The sequence below is a fragment of the Cololabis saira genome, chromosome 10, assembly GCF_033807715.1.
Source record: "Cololabis saira isolate AMF1-May2022 chromosome 10, fColSai1.1, whole genome shotgun sequence".
Taxonomy (NCBI): domain Eukaryota; kingdom Metazoa; phylum Chordata; class Actinopteri; order Beloniformes; family Belonidae; genus Cololabis; species Cololabis saira.
This window is the reverse complement of record NC_084596.1, coordinates 31,930,973-31,947,899: the sequence shown is the minus strand read 5'-3', so window position 1 is coordinate 31,947,899 and position 16,927 is coordinate 31,930,973. Positions and strand designations below refer to the sequence as shown.

Here is a 16,927-nt window from a genome sequence, read left to right as displayed (position 1 = left end):
CATCTGGCGGCTCTACGGTGGGCTGAATGTCTCCAGCTCTGCCTGGAGCAGGGATGGGTTGCTGTGCGAGCGCTGGGCTGCTTTGATAGTGCTTTGGTACAGGAGAGGGGCCCACGGACAGACCAGCTTGTTTAGCTAAGGAACAAGTAAAAATGATAATGTCTTTACACTAGTCACCAAACATTTCAAATAAGACCTGAAAAAGTCACTAGTTGCTTTTTTGGAAATAAAACTGAAAGGTATGAAAAGTATAATAAGTAAATATAGGTACAAAGTCGGTAAACTGGCAACACTGCCCACAAATCTGCACCCTCCGAGGAACAAGGGCAGAAAGAGAGAGCTCCTGCTCTTGCTCTATTTATGCCCTGCCCTTGCGCAACTACTTTGGGCCAGTCCCAATACACCCCCTAGCCCTACTTTTCAGCCCTACCCCTAAATTTTGCGCGTTCCTGTGAGTGTAGTGGTGTCCCAATTCCTCTTTGCATGTAGGGGTAGTGTGCATAACGAGGGGTAGGGGGTATGAATCTAGCCCTTCAGAGCAAGGTCAGATGCTGACTTCGCGACGGAGGGCTAGAGAAAATTTCCCAGAATGCTTTACGTCATCATTTGCAGACTGAATCAAACAAAAAAACATGGCGGACATTTCTCATTTTTAGTGAATAAAATCAATATTTTGAGTTAGTTTCTGCATAAAAATGCGTTTTGATTACATTTCTAGCAAGAAATATATATTTTACTTTCATAATATTCACTCAGTGAATGTACATAATCACTCGCTTCCTCGTTGTTGTGTTGTTTTTTCAGATCTCGCCAGAATAAAAGCTGATTTATGGTTCAGCGTTATACCAACGCAGAGCCTATGGCGTAGGTTACGCGGCGACGCGCGCCGTACGGTGCGCGTTGCGGCGTAACCTACGCCGTAACCTACGCCGTAACCTACGCCGTAACCTACGCCGTAACCTACGCCGTAACCTACGCCGTAACCTACGCCGTAACCTACGCTGTAGGCTCTGCGTCGATCTGCTCCCGAGCCGGCGGCTCTTCTCATCCCCGAAAACATCGGAGCAAATTTCTTAACAGCCGTTATTTGGCTAAACTGAGCCCAGGTTGGGGATCTTAACGGTTACTTTTACGCCTGAAAAAATATTAAAACTTGATAAAGTGGCATATTAAAAAAGCTACAGCGGAAATTAAAACAGTTTTTAGTTCTCGGCTTCCTGATATGGTGTGACGTATGTGCAAACGTAACTACGCAGTCGCTTACGTACCCGAACGTAAACCACGCAGTGACGTAGCAAGTGGTGTCCCAATCCCTAGGGAAGATGACAAGGCTCTACCCCTTGTGGCTTCATTTTGAGGGTGAAGTGGTAGTGGGTGAGGGCTAGTGGTAGTGAGTAGGGTGAACATTGGGATTGGCCCTTTCTTTCTGTCTTTTCCAACCGGAATTCCGTATACAATGGCAATCGCCTATTAATTTTTAACAAAAGTCAACTTATACCTCCAGATTTTAACTTTTAAAAAAATATGGACATTTTAATTTTGCTTTTTAAAATACCTAAATGTGCTATTTATAATAACATTCTATTTCCAATCATCTTTTAATTCGCCCAATTTATTTTAATGGTAGTAATGGTGTAATGGTTTATGAAATTTATGTCACCTCAGTATCTATACATTTTTATCATATTAAATTTTTAACCTCACGTCATTATTAATGCCCAATAAGTAGTGTTATATTCAAGATTAGAAATAGGAAAAAAGTTAAGGTTGAGATTAGGATTTGTGTTAGGGTTATGGGTTGGGACATTTTAGCAGAAGTGCACTACCTCACTGCTATACCCAAGCCATTTCTCAATTCCCAAGAACAGAAGACTTGTGTTCTTCCAATGCGTAGCTTCTTGCCAAGAATGGATTTCAAAGCACACAAGAACGTGCTTGACACTTGACACTATGCTATTGGAAAAGGTAATTTCTTCAGGAACAATAAACTACAAAATGTTTAAATGAATCCAGGCAACAACTTTTATTTTCTCAATTGTCTGAAATGAAGATGAATCCACATTGAACTCAAACATTACCACAACTACAGTACGCCACAAATACTATAGAATATTGTGTGGTAATATAATAAATACTTTTGATTAAAATGACAGGCATGACTAGGGAAATATTTAATCTCTTAAAAAAGACAGAATTTCACGTGTATGTGAATTATAAGGTGCCCATCCTGGCCATATTTTTTAGCGATGCTGACACGAAACCAGCATTTCATCTTTCAAAGCCAAGCATAAACATGCAGATACAAATGCTGCCCCACAAAAAGTGCCATGGATGGAGCCATGAGGTCGAGGTGTTGGTGACCATCTACTGGCTGGCCTGCAGGGCAACTGCAGATATGGTTGTTAAGGAGATAATGACCATCCTTCATTGAGTCATCCACTTTCCCAAGGCTGAAGAACTGGAGAACATGGGGGCTGGCTTTGCATGCCGGCCATAAAGCTTTCTGCATCAGGATTCTTCCTCCTGCAGAACCAAAGAGGAAATCCTATTTAAACAGAAAACCTTTCTCCTCAATTTTATCGCAGGGTATTAGTGATGCAAAGGGGATTATTTGGGATGTTTTAATTGGCAATGCCAGCATGATGCACGATTAATTGGCATGATGCACTTGTCCTTTCCCATGCCCCAATTTTTAAGCAAGCCTTTTACCCACCACCAGGTTTCTTTCTTTTGGGAGATAGTGGGTTTCCTGTGGCAAGTAAGAGCATTGTCCCGCAGGCCCGCAGGTGTACTGTATGTGTGAGCATGAATGGTTTCTTGTCTCTGCCTGTGTACGCGGGGTTGCGTCAGGAAGGGCATCTGGTATACAAATTGGACCAAATTGATGTGCAGACTGTGATCCTCTGTGGCTATGCCTCTGCTCAGAGGGATAAAACCAAAATGGTTGTTGATGATGATATATATACAAATGAAAAAATCCTACTGTCAAAGGTACTCTATGTACAACCATCACTTCTGACCACAGGTCTGCTGTGCTGACAAAAGAGCCACTGACAAAACTGTCCTGAGCGGTGATGGGCTGGCACGACTGTAATACCACTTTGTCCGCTTTGTTTGATATTGAAGAGAAAACCTTCAGACCGCAGGCCCTTCGGTAGGAGGTAACCTGCAGTCTGTCTATCCTCGTCTCTCCAGACATAAACATGGACAGATTCAATAAAAATAGGAAAGTTCTGGTTGACTCAACTGAGATTGATTGCACAGTTGAGCGATCAGCCGCATGGTAGCTGCCTTCAAATTGGCCATTTTGCAAAATAGTGAAAATACAAACAGCATCAAAATATTTAAACAAGTGTTGAAATAAAGTGCTTTTATTCAAGATAGATCATTTTTCTTTTTTTGCACTGTGGTAATAAAGATTTATTAAAGAAAAATAAAATGTGGCAAATAAACAGCAACTTCAGTATCAATAAATACATCTGGATTCAGATAAGTCAGAAAAATGAAATGAAAAGTCCAGCAACTATGTTTTTTAAAACTGAATACTCTTGATGTTCATTATATTACAAGCCAGCAGAATTCAAAAACACGCTGTAAGAGTTTCTTTGGTCCTGATACCAACTGTTCTCACATCCACAAAGCAAGCGGCTCCTTCATCAACGACAGGCGGCACCACTCCTCCTCAAAACATGCTCTGGCTGCTGAAAATCTTCAGCTTTGTGAGAAATGTGAAGTAGATAAAAGTCAGGCTCACCAGAAGATTTTTCAGTGGATACAACAAAGGTGTCACAAAGCCAAACTTGGCAATCAGACCAATCCGGATGACACAGAAAGGAAAATCCTGCAGAGCAACTCCAGCAAAAGACAACAGAGAACTGTGAGGAGTTATGATGAAACGGAAGGTGGAGAGGAAGGTGAAGATGTAGACGGGGAGCATCCAGGGGGAGCTGAAGACTTCTGGGTCTCCTGCCACTCTCAGCATCTCCACAGTGTCTAACCAGAACAGAAAACTCTCCACAAACACTTCTGACCTTCCATCTTTCTTCCAAAGGATGTGCAGGGGCCCTGAGTAGGTCAGGGGACGGGAGTTATAGTACAGGTAGGCAGTGTTGGGAGTTCGGGGGCTCGGAGGTGGAAGCCTGGGTGAGTCAGCAAGGTCCTGCCGTGCGTTGTACACGCTGCCGTTTCTGGCCTCTGGCTGGTCTTGGGTTGAACCGTTCAGGCCTTCGTGGGATGAAGTGTGCAGCTGGGCTGATACCGTGGTCACCTGTTCCAGGTTGGTGAGGACGGGGCCTGACATGTCCAAGTCATAGTCCCGGTTGGTGACTGTGAATGATGGGACCAGATGTTAGGAAAACTGTATGCAATACTGCGATGCTAATGAATAAAAATGAGGTCTTTTTCCGCTATAACGAAAAAGAAATTAAATAGAGGAACAGGTAAGACAACAAATTCTGCACAGACTTGTTTGTGTTTCTCTAAGTTTTCACAAGAAAAGCAAATGCCATTTTCCTCCCATATACAGGACTGTCTCAGAAAATTAGCATATTGTGATAAAGTCCTTTATTTTCTGTAATGCAAAAATGTCATACATTCTGGATTCATTACAAATCAATTGAAATATTGCAAGCCTTTTATTATTTTAATATTGCTGATCATGGCTTACAGCTAAAGAAAACTCAAATATCCTATCTCAAAAAATTAGAATATTCTGGGAATCTTAATCTTAAACTGTAAACCATAATCAGCAATATTAAAATAATAAAAGGCTCGCAATATTTCAGTTGATTTGTAATGAATCCAGAATGTATGACATTTTTGTTTTTTTTAATTGCATTAGAGAAAATAAAGAACTTTATCACAATATTCTAATTTTCTGAGACAGTCCTGTAGAAATTTCTTTTTTTTTTCCTTTGTCTTTCCTTTTTCTGGATTCACTATCAAAATTCGAGGTCTTAAACAGAAAACCCCATCTATAGATGTTTCAGGACGCATCTATAGATACAAAAATGCTGTTCAACTATCCTTTTGTTTCCACGCTGGTCGATATTTTTCTGAGTGTGTTGCTGGCGTGAGGTTTAAAATAAGTGTACACAGTAGTCAAGTTACTCAAACTAAGGTCAGTTATATGAATTTGTCTGCAGGTGATGATATTAATGGACATAAACTGAGTTTCCAATAATAAATGAAACACTGATTTAAAGAAAATCCTAAAATCTGTTTTTTTTTTTTTAAATAAAGATAAAAAATCACAACTGGAAAAGTCTATTCCTGTCTAGCAGTGTGTCTGTGTTTTTTGTTTATTTCTTCATAGGAACCTTTTATGCTATTGTAAAAAAAATGCTTAAAAAGTCCCTGACATGTAATATAAAGTATCAATAATAGGATTATGGGGTTGACAGTAAGTTCAATGTGGGAATTTGTTTTAATTACTCCCACAGTGCATGTATTTATTAAATAATCAATAGTCTGGGAAAGTTCAAGCCTTACATTTTCCTTTGAGCTTGCTGGGTCGTATCCTCTCTATGATGTCCACACAGATGAGGGAGAAAAGCACCAAGGAAACAGGCAACTCACCGAAATGGTCGTATGTTGGTTCGAAGTCCACCTGGAATTACAGAACGGCAGCAATACAAGGACGAGATGTTAATGTCACGATTGTCTCCAAGAATTGCACATTCACTGAAGATGCAACGATAATGCAGAGATGCCTCCGTTATCATTTCTGCATGCTGCAGGAAATTTTTATTTTTAAAAGGTTTTTTTGGGCTCTAGTGGCCCTTTATTGAGATGCAGACTGGAAAGGGGTAGAGAGAGAACGGGGAAGACGCGCAGCAAAGGTGCGCGGGCTGGATTCGAACCCGCGACCGCTGCAGGAGGAGGACTGTAGCCTCAGTATATGGCCTGCTGCTTAACCCACTGCGCCACCAAGTGGCCCTGCTGCAGGAAACTGACAAACCTACTCATGAAAGTTTTAGATCAGTTTTATTCACATCGGTGAACCAACAACATTTTGCTACGAGTAATTTAGGCTATAAATTACAGTTTGGTTTTGGTGGATTTCTTTTGTTTATGATCAGACCCCTGGACTGGAAAGAAGTTGAAAGCTACTTCAGCTTTTCTCTTTTAGGGGTCACCATGGTAATCATCACGTTCTGCATATTGATTTTGTAGAGGTTAGGGGGCTTGTGGCGCCTTGGTTGTTGGAGAAACGCAGGCAGCGTCCTACCCAAGGACACTTCAGCATGCGACCGTACTGGAAATCTGTGTGGTGACCTTCCAGATGGAGGGCAACCAACTCTACCAGATACGCCCAAAATCCTCTTATTGGAGGAGCCCAAGGTCGTTCTGTTTAATTCAGAACAAACAGAACAAAATGACTTGGGGGAAAAAAAAAAAAAAAAAAAAGGATGAAGCAGGAGAAAAACTAAACTGAAACTCTGAACTGTGACTTTCAGCTGGACTGAGAAGGAGGGGGTCCTGCGTTCCAGGTTTTAGAAATATGATTTTACAACCCTGAGAGGCTTCTGACTGAAATAAAATGTATACACGGTTATAAACTGTGGTAGGAAAAAGTATGTGAGCCTCTTGGAATCATGTTCTGGGTCTCTGGAAGGCACCTAGAGACAGCTTGTGTTGTATTAGACGCTATATAAATAAAACTGAACTGAATTTTTGTTGAACACATCCATTAAACATTCACAAAAGTAAGTCAATCCATAGACCAGTTACTTCAATGACATCTAATCAGAAGTAGTAGCCTGCATATCTTTTGACCGAATAATGAAAAGAGTTTGGGGGTGTGGTTTAGAGCTAGATTTATAAGAGGAATACGCAATGAAGAGAGTTTGGGTTGAATGCTCCACAGGATGACGTCAGAGGCAGGTTGATGCCTCCAGCATGATGTCAGAATGTCCTCAGAACATGAACCTGAACCTGTGCCTTTAAGAGTGTCCCAGTCTGACCTCAAGATGGCCATGCACACAAGAAATCCTGCAAATGATTGAGCTGAGGTAGTTCTGTAGAGAGGATCGACCAGAAATTCCTCCGGAATATCATGCAGGTCTGATCCAGAGCTCCTTACAGAAGTCCCTGTTCTAAAGGAGATTTGACCAGCCATCTTTAACTCTACTTTACTTTACAAGGGTTCACTCACCTTTTCCTTGTGAATGTTTAATATGTTTAATTAGCACTTGAGAATTTATAATTGTCAGCCTAAAGACCAGACTTTGATAAAGATCAGATCTCAATTTAATGCAAATTACCACATAAAACTAGTTTATCCCACAGGTTCACATGCCTTCTCTTGGCACTTTTCCTGCCACAAATCGTTGAGCTCAAACACTGTTTTTTAATGCTCCTGCTCGTCACAGAGTAAAAACCTTGGGTTAATGGCCAATCTGTTTTGCTTAGCGCCGGTTACTGAATACCCTGAACAGCTAGCGGAGTCTCGTGACAGCCTTTTTTCTGGCGTCTTTTTTTAATTGAGATGGTATCGAAGTCCTTGTACTTTACAACACGTAAGTGTGAATTTCAAAAGGCTTCCACGTGACAAGTTATTATACAATCCATAGACAAATATCATGTCCTTTGTGCATTTTGTCTAATTGCTATAATGACTTACTGATTTCCACATCATTTTAGATTTAACACGCATAAGTGGCTGCAAATATTTTCATCTGTTAACCACATCTGGTAACAAAATACAAGCTCCATGTCAGGTGTCCAGAAGGTGTTGGCTTAGGCGGAGAGAAAAAACATTATTCAATATTTCACTAAGGTTAAATGGACTTAGACAGACTGATACGTCCAAGCTTAGTTAAACGTTTCCTATTAATCATCTTAGTAACTGAGAATTTCCTTGAAACTACAATTTTGGGAATTTTAAGTCATTTTAAATGCTGAAACATTTGAAACTTTTACTTGTCATTTATGTATCAGTGTTTATTTGAAAGTAAAAGGTCCGAATACTTAAGAGTTCAGTGAACCTGGGGAAGCTGGCAGCGGTGTTTTTCTTTCTCTGTCGTTCGCTGTGCCTTGTCGACTGTCACTCAGTAAATAATTATGGCACCTTAAACTCTTTCTCTCACACAAGGGGGTTGTAAAGAGAACTTGTGCCACAAATGGGCTTTTCGGACAAATTTGTGCGTGTCGAAGGACCCCGCTGGAGCATGACAAACCGAAACGTCAACAGGTGCGACTCGGTGACAGGATCAATCAGTCTTGATGGCCTTACCTTGGAGCTGGTCATTATAATGACAAAACACGGTAACGTACACAGGATGAGATACGCCAGCGCTGTCGGCCTCCTGAAAAATGGAGACGTTCATCTCTTTATCATCATTTAGTCTCCTTTGGAAGAAACACTGATGCTTTTCTTAGCTTTTATAGGGTCATTATCAAGCTTTTAAGAGAAATTTTGAGAAATTGAGATCATTAAAGTACTTAATTATGTCACAGTACTGCAGAGGCAAATATTACACTTTGAACTCCACCTCATTCATCATCCTATCTATACATACAAGTGTCTTGTCAAATAAAGCACAAACATGTTCACTCTTAAAATGTGCTGAATGTTCAGAAAATATCAAATGTTTAGCTACGTTTGAATGACTTGACTTCGTAATATTCTTAGATTTCCGCAGGAATAAAGTTGATCACAGATTGCCCCATCTGATATTGAATGTAACATTGCGTGACACATGACACTGAACTCACCACTGTGTGATCTCTGTGATGAACCTCCGCTGCTTCAGGATCACAACCTTGAGCGGAACCCACACCAGCAGGGTCACAGAGGTTACGTAGGCGATGGAGACGGCCACCACCAGCCAGTAAGCTGTTGCATCCTGTCCATTCACGCGACTTATGACGCGGGCAAATCTCTCCATGATGACAATGACGGGGACGATGAGAGCTGCAAACTGCAGCACCTCATACACGATTAATTTGACCGTCTTCCCTGAGATCATGGTCACTGCACACGGGAGGCTGCTGCTGCTGCTCGGAGCTGCGGAGCAGTGGGGCCGCTGGACTCTGCACACTGACACTGCTTACTCTGCACCGGAGGCTGTTTTCTTTTATTGCTGAGGTAATGACGTGGTCATGCTCGGCTTTTTATGGCCACAGGCAGAAGAGGAATGGCATCCAATATTTTTAAGAAAATAACACAAAGGAAGGAGCGCATGTGTGGAAAATGGCCATTTATGCTCAGAACATGTTTGCAGAGGTGGACAGAGTACTCGACCCCAGTACTTGAGTAAGAGTACAAATACTACTGGTCAAAATTTACTCTGTTACAAGTAAAAGTAGCTCAGTCAAAATATTACTCGAGTAAGAGTAGAAAAGTACTTGCTTTTAAAGGTACTTAAGTATCCAAAAGTAAATGCTTTTAAATTTACTTTAAGTAAGAGTAAGAGTAAATTTCTTATTTTCCACATCAGTAAATGACTATATTTTTTAATTTTAATTTAATTTTAATTTAATTAAATGTATTTATTTTGTCTGTGGTTTGTCTGTGCCCTCGTTTTTTACTCGGTCGAACTCAAACATTGAGTTAAGATACGGCCAAGGATTTTGTGAAAGTCCCTGCTCCGAGTCCGGCTCATTATCAGACTCAGACGACTCAGCGGATTGTCTTTCTTCTCCTGACGCAGGCGTAGCCATTGTTGCGGCTCTGTCTTGACTTGTTGCGGCTCTGTCTTGACAAACGCAGGCTACTTTGGCGGTATCGTTCTGAGGAGGCTTGACGTATTTCCGCTTTACGTACATCCCAGTGGAGAGTGTGCACTGTGATAGGTCTCCTCCTTTGACAAAAACAGCTTGTGTCCAATAGGATTTTAGGGAAGAAGAAAAAAAAGCAGACCTGAAAGTAACGAGTACTTTTCTGCCTTCCTAGAAATTTACTTGAGTAAAAGTAAAAATATTTGTCTTTGAAATGTATTCAAGTAAGAGTAATAAGTACCAAAGAAATCTAATACTCAAGTACAAATCCTCTGGATATGTACTTAAGTACAGTACTCAAGTAAATTTACTCCGTTACTGTCCACCACTGCATGTTTGTTGTACATATGAGCAACAATATACATTAGCACTATAAAAATCTTTTGTATGAATGTATGCTAATGTTAAAACTGCAGAAAAATAAGACAAATTCTTATAACGCCACCTATTGTGAATATGTTTGCACAATAGGAGGAGCTTTAAAACTCCTGAAATCTCTCTGATATCAAAACAATAACATGTAATACTTGGAAACTGGCACATTTTATTGCTAAATTTGGATTACACACACACACACATTATATATATATATATATATATATATATATATATATATATATATATACATACATATATATATATATATATATATACATACATATATACACACACACACATATATATATATATATATATATATATATATATATATATATATATATATATATATATAATACTTGGAAACTGGCACATTTTATTGCTAAATTTGGAACACACACACACATATATATATATATATATATATATACAAATACATAAAACACTGTTCCTGCTTCCAATCTGAAGTTTGAGTTCATTTGTAGCAACCCAGCATAATGTGAAACTTGAATTATGTCAATGTTGCTAATTTAGGAATTCTCATGAACAGAAACAAATTAGATAATCAGTTTTAAAGGTACATGAATAATATAGATTGCATATAAGTGTAAAAAAAAAAAAAAAGTCAGGATGTGTTTGGCCTCCTTTATCATATTTCTTTTTTCATACTGCACTTAACAACAGTTGCTCTCTGATTTGACTAACCAAGCATGAAAGTGAACAATGAAGCAGAGTGAAGCCAAGCATATTCATCTGTACATTTGGCCTGGTTTTATTGTGATTACCAATTAATAAGTATGGTTAAAATAACACATAGAAACAGCAGGGTACAAGTTCAGACAGAGCCTTTACAAGAACATCGGTTCAAAAACTGATAAGAAGCAGCAGCATCTTGATCCTGTACAAAAAGAAAAGATTTACAACAGGGCTGCAGTCCTACATGGTGGTGAAACATGACACTCTGTTTGGATCACGTGTAATAATGAGCCACCGTCCCAGAACAGCTGCTAGTTTAACGCTTCTAAACCTCTCCGAATGAACCGATTAGGATTATTTTGCTCTCTTTTAACTCAAGGCAGCAACAACTTGATTCGTCATCTCAAGAGTCCACTGCTGCTTTAATCAAGTTCTGAAGGATTTAGGCTCGCAAGTACCATGCTCAAGTTGAGGGGTTGTTTGATTTTTCTTAAGGCAGCAAGAAAGTAGCACATTTGAAAACAAGAAATCTGAAGAGAAATTTAACGGACACAGATTTACCAGATGGCCACAGAAATTTGCCCCCACCTGCAAATTATTCTTCAGCAGTGTTAAAACTTTAAAAAAATCCTTCATGTAGAATCATTCAATATTATACTTGACTTATTTAGCCGTTTCATCAGCTTCTTGTGATGCAGTCAGTTTTTGAAAAGAGCAACTCTCCCCCATATAAAGTGTAGCATGGCAGCGTTGTTAAGAGTTAAGAATTGTTTGCAAATCCTGACTTTAACTTCCCACAATCATCCCAAACATTATTCAGTTCTGCTGCAGGTATAACTTGTCTTAGTGTTGACAGCTCTGGGAAAAGGACAGGATTAAGATGTGTGAGGTGAAGGGGTTCTGTCAGTTCTCACGTTACAGTACAATAAGCATGTATCAAACACGGAGAGAAATGTCATCCTTCTCATGTGAGTGATTTGAATACTAACAACTAAGTTTAAGGAGAATATCACAAACCCTGCTCTATTCTCTGAATACATACATCCTGGAAAGCTTCTCCATTTTAAACATCATAACAATAATCAAAATATAAATTATAATGCACTACCAAAAACAAACAAAAGAAAAATATAGAATTCATTTTTCAACGCTGACTAGAGAGATATTTCAAAGACACCAGGATTCAGAAAGTTTTCCCCTTCGTGGCCAAGTCGGTGGTCCGAGTACGTCAGTACGGACAGCTCAGATGGAAACAGAGCGTTTTGCCCAACCTGTTCAGTTTCTTCGCTTTTGAATTCACCGGAGAAGCGACTGCAGAGTTCAGCTTTAAGGCTGACAGAAACGCCCAGCCCCGTGCAGCCCACCTCATGAGGTCGTCATGTGGCTTCACTCCCAACTTCCTTACAGTATATACAAGAGTGATGTGCATGCTTCAGTTCGTCTTGGTTCTTTTCCCTCCAGAAAATCAAAGTGGCTGCAGTTTTCAGTACATCTAAAAATTAACAACGAAGCAGTAGCAATATGTTCAGCTCAGCTAAAAGTCCTCATTTTTACTTAAATATATATATATATAAAAAAAAGAACAATTGTAAGTGAACACCTTCTTCGTGTGCCACTTAAAGCGACGCGTTTGATTTTAGTCGATGAGAGTTGAGGCAAAGTGGGTTAATTAATGTGTAGATTGAATTGCACCACTGAGGAGGTGTGAAGCAAGTAGTTTAGCAGCGTGTGTGTGTGTCCGCTGCTGCCCACTTGCCTGTAGTGTGTATTATCTGTGTAGCTCTGGAGCGATGTGTAGAAACGCCTCTGTCTATTTCACACTTGATCAAATACTAATTAAATATGCATTATGTAGTAGCTATAGTTACACTTGTTCACTCAAAGCCATTTGGTAAAGCCTTTTTTAAACAGACCCGACATTTCTAAATCATTTTCACGGACGTTACTGGTCAGAACTATGAGATTTGGTACCAATCTGAATAATCAAAGACTGCAGATGCAGTTAAATGAACTCCAGAGTTTGAAACATGGTTACATGTTGTTTCTGTACGGCGGGAAAAAAGTGATGTTGAGAACTTCATTTGGTGCCAAATCACAGAGCTCTTTCCTTAAGATTTTCAAGAAAATGTCTGGAAAAATGATAAAATAAAATAACAGATCAAGTTTTTTTCTCAATACAACAAAAACATAATTAAAAAATGTCAGATTTAGTCAACAAAAACGGATTGGATATATATTGTTGGCAGATCTAGGTTTGCAAGTGGCCAGGCTTGATTGTTAACTAAAACTTGAATTGGTCCAAATAAAAGTAAGTCTGTATTTAAAAATCGGAGCAAATAAAGAAATGTATGAGAAGAGTGAAAATGCAACATTATTATCAAATGTGTTATTTTATATTTTAAGATTCATGTGTCATGTCTTGAAATCATACGCTCATGAACACATCTAACATTGAAGTGAGATGTAATTCTAGATTAAATATATCAAATTTGCACCAATCAGCCATAACATTGAACCATCAGGCTAATGTTGAGTAGGTCCGACTCCTGCGGCCAAAACAGTACTGACTTGTCAGGGTGTTACCAAAAAGAAAACTAATCTAAAAAGGTGTCGTTGGAAATAGATCCTTTAGGCCAAGGGGTGTCCAATTCTGGTCCTTGAGGGCCGCCGTCCTGCATGCTGAGATGTTTCCCCGCCCAAACACCTGATTGGATCATCATCAGCTGATCATGGAGGTCTGAACAAGTCTCTCAGTGGTCCACTAAAGTGAGCCAGGAGTTGAAGCGGGGAAGGATCTAAAACATGCAGGAAAAGCTTGAGGTGCCCTTGAGGCGTGGAACTAGACACCCCCTAGTTGTGGATGGGGTCTCTGTGGATCCGTCTTGCTTCCCACAGATGTCATCAGATTTGTATGTGTGGAGTTCGGAGGCCTGCTGAACACCTCGGACTCCGGGTCCTGCTCTTTGAAGCCCTCCCATCGGTTTTTGGCAGATCCACTGCCTTTCTGCTGGAGGAGGCTGCTCTCTGTGATTTAATGTTATGGCTTTATTGGTGTATATCTATCAAATAAAATGCAAAGTGCAGCAAATACCAGTGTTGCTCTACTAATGCTGTATGTGTTCTTCAACCATCTGGTGTCCCATGAAGAGAGAAAAAAAAAAAAAAATCTACAAGAACTTTGTAAATCAGTTCTAATGGATGTTTGTATACTATAATACTGTACGCATGAGGACAACTGTGAGTTAGAGGAGCCCTATAACAAGGCCTTTTCTGAGTAGGGAGCATGTTGGGGGTCTGAGGGAGGTGCTATGCTCGTGCCGGAGGGGTTGCTGTAGTTTGCCGTGTGCGTCATCCCTGCGAGATTGGTGCATGGTGCGGGGCCCGTGGCGCTGGCTGGGTTTGGGTAGGACTGAACATCTGGCGGGGCCATACCACCTGGAGCTGCGCTGTAAACTGGCTGCTGACCCATGTACATGTGGACGTCGCTGCGCAGAAAGTGGAGGAAAAAGAATCTTTAACTATAGCCGGTTGAAACGACAAAAACACAGTTTTTATTCACAAAGCTCTTTTCAGACAGTGGTGATTTCATCAGTCTCTTAAAGCGACAGTGTTCTTTCACTCAAACTAAGGTCACTGTTGTGTAAATACGTTTCATTGTATACACCCCAACCCCATACACCCCACCCCAACTAGTGGCACTGTGTTAAGCAAAAACCGAAGTTAAGGAGAATGTTGAGTATGATAATAAGTGTTGATGCGGTCACACTGGGATATCTGTACCGTACTGTGCGAGAGAGACTGCTAAAGTCTGGCTCGTTTGGCTGGTGTGAGTGATCTGTTCTGTGCTCAAGCTCCTGGTCGCTGGTACAGTGGGAAGAATAGCTAATGGGCACCGGGCAGCTGAACATGTATGTGAAGGAGTGTGTTCCTCATGTAAATTATTTAAAAAAAATAACTGTAAATCCAGAAATTCAAACATCTGAGAAGGCTGTATCTGACCACCAAAACTATTATGAATAACATTATGTTCATTCAATAAAGCTGTACTAAAATAATATTTTTTTCTCCATTGTGCTGATTCTCTAAGATTCAGTGATTTAGCAAAAATGCCACAATATATAAATATAACAGCACGCTGACGTATGTACAATCTGCAGTCGTGCCGAGAGCAAGATTGAGCGTGGAGTTATGCAAATACGGGTCACTGGGGGGGGGATCAAGTAGGAGGGTTGATGGCGCTCTGGCAGGGCACAGTGCGGTACAACTTGGCAAGTGTGAGTGCAGTAAGCGTAAGAAACTGGTATTTGATATGTGAAACTCACCTGGGAGCTGGCTGACCAGGAATAGGGGCTCCAGCAGGGAGCTGCTCCATAGGAACAGTATAACCTTGCACCCCGGGACTGCCCATGGCGTATGAACCTGACGCAGGCGGACCAGGGTACACCTGCAGTCATAATCAGAGATTTCATGAGCTGTTGAGTCTTCTGATTTACTCCAGAAAGTCCAGGATTCACTTTTTTTTTTTTTTTTTTTTTTCCTAATACTGATGTCAAATGTCAATATGCCCACATATCATTAAAAACTATTATCTTCTAACTTCAGTTCACACAAAAACACTGATTTGTCACATACATAGCACAAAAAACAATTTATTTTATGTCAAGTTATGCAGGCAGACTTTATTACTTTATATTTACTTTTTATATATATTTATATTTACTCTATACACTCCAACTTCAGAAGATAAAGATTCAACAATAGTGTCAGAAAGCTTGTAAGGGAAATAAAAGCTGCAATTGAAATCAGTACAGATGGCATCCGTGTAATTTGGCTGGTGGCAGTCACATTCCCAATTATGGATTTTAAGTCATCGACTTCCACATTTCAAAGTCACATTCCTGACGAGTGTCCCTCACCTGCTGTGCGGCGCTGGCAGGCTGCTGCATGTAGTACTGCTGGCTCTGCAGCTTGGCATACATAGCATAGACCGGATCTTCATTCATCAGCTTTGCATACAAAGACAACGCCTCCATCACCTTCACGTTCAGCTCTGACAGTTCAGAGTGTTTCCTGATGATAAACACACCAAATACTCAAAATGTTAGTCTCCTCGATAAATATTCAACAAATTATTGGCAATGGCTTTTGTAAATTCTTGATCTTTTCACTGCTTCGAGCAAAATGTGGTTTTCTATGAGCAAAAACCTATCACATCTACGCAATGCACCTGTCGATATCCTCCAGCTTCTGGTCAATGAGGGGTCCCATTTGATTACAGGCACCTGAAGAAAAAGAATATGTGTTTTTTGGTTTTATGTCTGGCCCTTTTTCCTTTAAAAACATGCTAGATTGTGTTACTTTCATTTACATTTGTGTATTAAATCAGCTTACCTTCCAGCTGTAGTAACTCAACGCTGTCTGACTGGTTGTCTGTTGGATCTGCACTTTGAATCATTTGCAATAGCTGGTCCATTTTGTCCTAAAAAGGTTTAAGCAAAGCTAAGTTACAAGTGATGGGCTCATTTTACAAAGAGATGATTTGTCCATTTATGTTTGCTTGTATTTGATATGTTGATATGTTTAAGTAGGGTTGGGGGAAAATATCGATATAGCCATATATCGCGTTACTTTGCCGTCCGATACAATGTCGATACTCGAAATTTGAATATCGATTTAATTTTTTTTTTCAAATAATAAAATCATATTTCAGACGGGTTGTAAATCCAGTACAACTTTATTGTATACATGGGCTTAAATAATATTGTTAATGTTAATTTCATATTATGTAAATAATATGAAAAACGTATGCAAATATGTTGTAACTTTAGCTTGTACAGTTAAAATAAAATGGCATGGATGATTTGAATTACATTGTTTTTATTCCATGAATGATCACTTTAATCTGATGTACGTGCAACTCAGATTTTGAGATGCATAATGCCTTTTACAGTTTTCAGCAAACTATGTATAACAAGTCAATATATTGCAAAATGTGTATATCGCAATATCATATCGTGACTCAAGTATCGTGATGTGTATCATATCCTGAGGTCCTTGGCAATACCCACCCCTAGTCATGAGGCAATAACTTTGAAATATTCTACCAGAACAACGGTCTTAATTTATCAAT

General features: G+C 39.8%; 2 protein-coding genes across 3 annotated transcripts in view; both read right to left on the bottom strand.

The window, feature by feature from the left end:
• Positions 1 to 2,785: 2,785 nt before the first annotated feature.
• On the bottom strand, positions 2,786 to 9,041 carry tmem236 (transmembrane protein 236). Of its 2 annotated transcripts, none has more exons than XM_061732565.1 (4): positions 8,719 to 9,041; positions 8,237 to 8,309; positions 5,491 to 5,608; positions 2,786 to 4,326 (listed from the first exon to the last, which is right to left on the bottom strand). In XM_061732565.1, exons 1-4 carry the CDS (start codon positions 8,970 to 8,972, stop codon positions 3,683 to 3,685), a joined length of 1,089 nt encoding a protein of 362 aa, XP_061588549.1. In that variant the 5' UTR covers positions 8,973 to 9,041; the 3' UTR covers positions 2,786 to 3,682. The 2 variants fall into 2 exon arrangements, with proteins under 2 accessions (XP_061588549.1, XP_061588550.1); XM_061732566.1 differs by having other exon boundaries at positions 5,578 to 5,608.
• Positions 9,042 to 10,849: 1,808 nt separating this feature from the next.
• The window catches only part of LOC133452225 (collectin-12-like), a 61,513-nt gene continuing 55,435 nt past the window's right edge, over positions 10,850 to 16,927 (bottom strand). The window contains exons 19-23 of the mRNA XM_061731445.1: positions 16,189 to 16,276; positions 16,025 to 16,079; positions 15,714 to 15,867; positions 15,120 to 15,241; positions 10,850 to 14,282 (exon numbers count right to left, since the gene is read on the bottom strand). Coding sequence (XP_061587429.1) covers positions 14,051 to 14,282; positions 15,120 to 15,241; positions 15,714 to 15,867; positions 16,025 to 16,079; positions 16,189 to 16,276 — 651 coding nt within the window. The 3' untranslated portion in view covers positions 10,850 to 14,050. The remainder of the gene's footprint in view (positions 14,283 to 15,119; positions 15,242 to 15,713; positions 15,868 to 16,024; positions 16,080 to 16,188; positions 16,277 to 16,927) is intronic.

Coding starts and splice junctions, on each gene's coding strand:
- tmem236 (XM_061732565.1), bottom strand. CDS start 8,972: ATGATCTCAGGGAAGACGGTCAAATTAATCGTGTATGAGGTGCTGCAG. Junction 8,310..8,718: donor ATCACAGAGATCACACAGTG/GTGAGTTCAGTG, acceptor TCCATTTTTCAG/GAGGCCGACAGCGCTGGCGT. Junction 5,609..8,236: donor TTATAATGACCAGCTCCAAG/GTAAGGCCATCA, acceptor CTGTAATTCCAG/GTGGACTTCGAACCAACATA.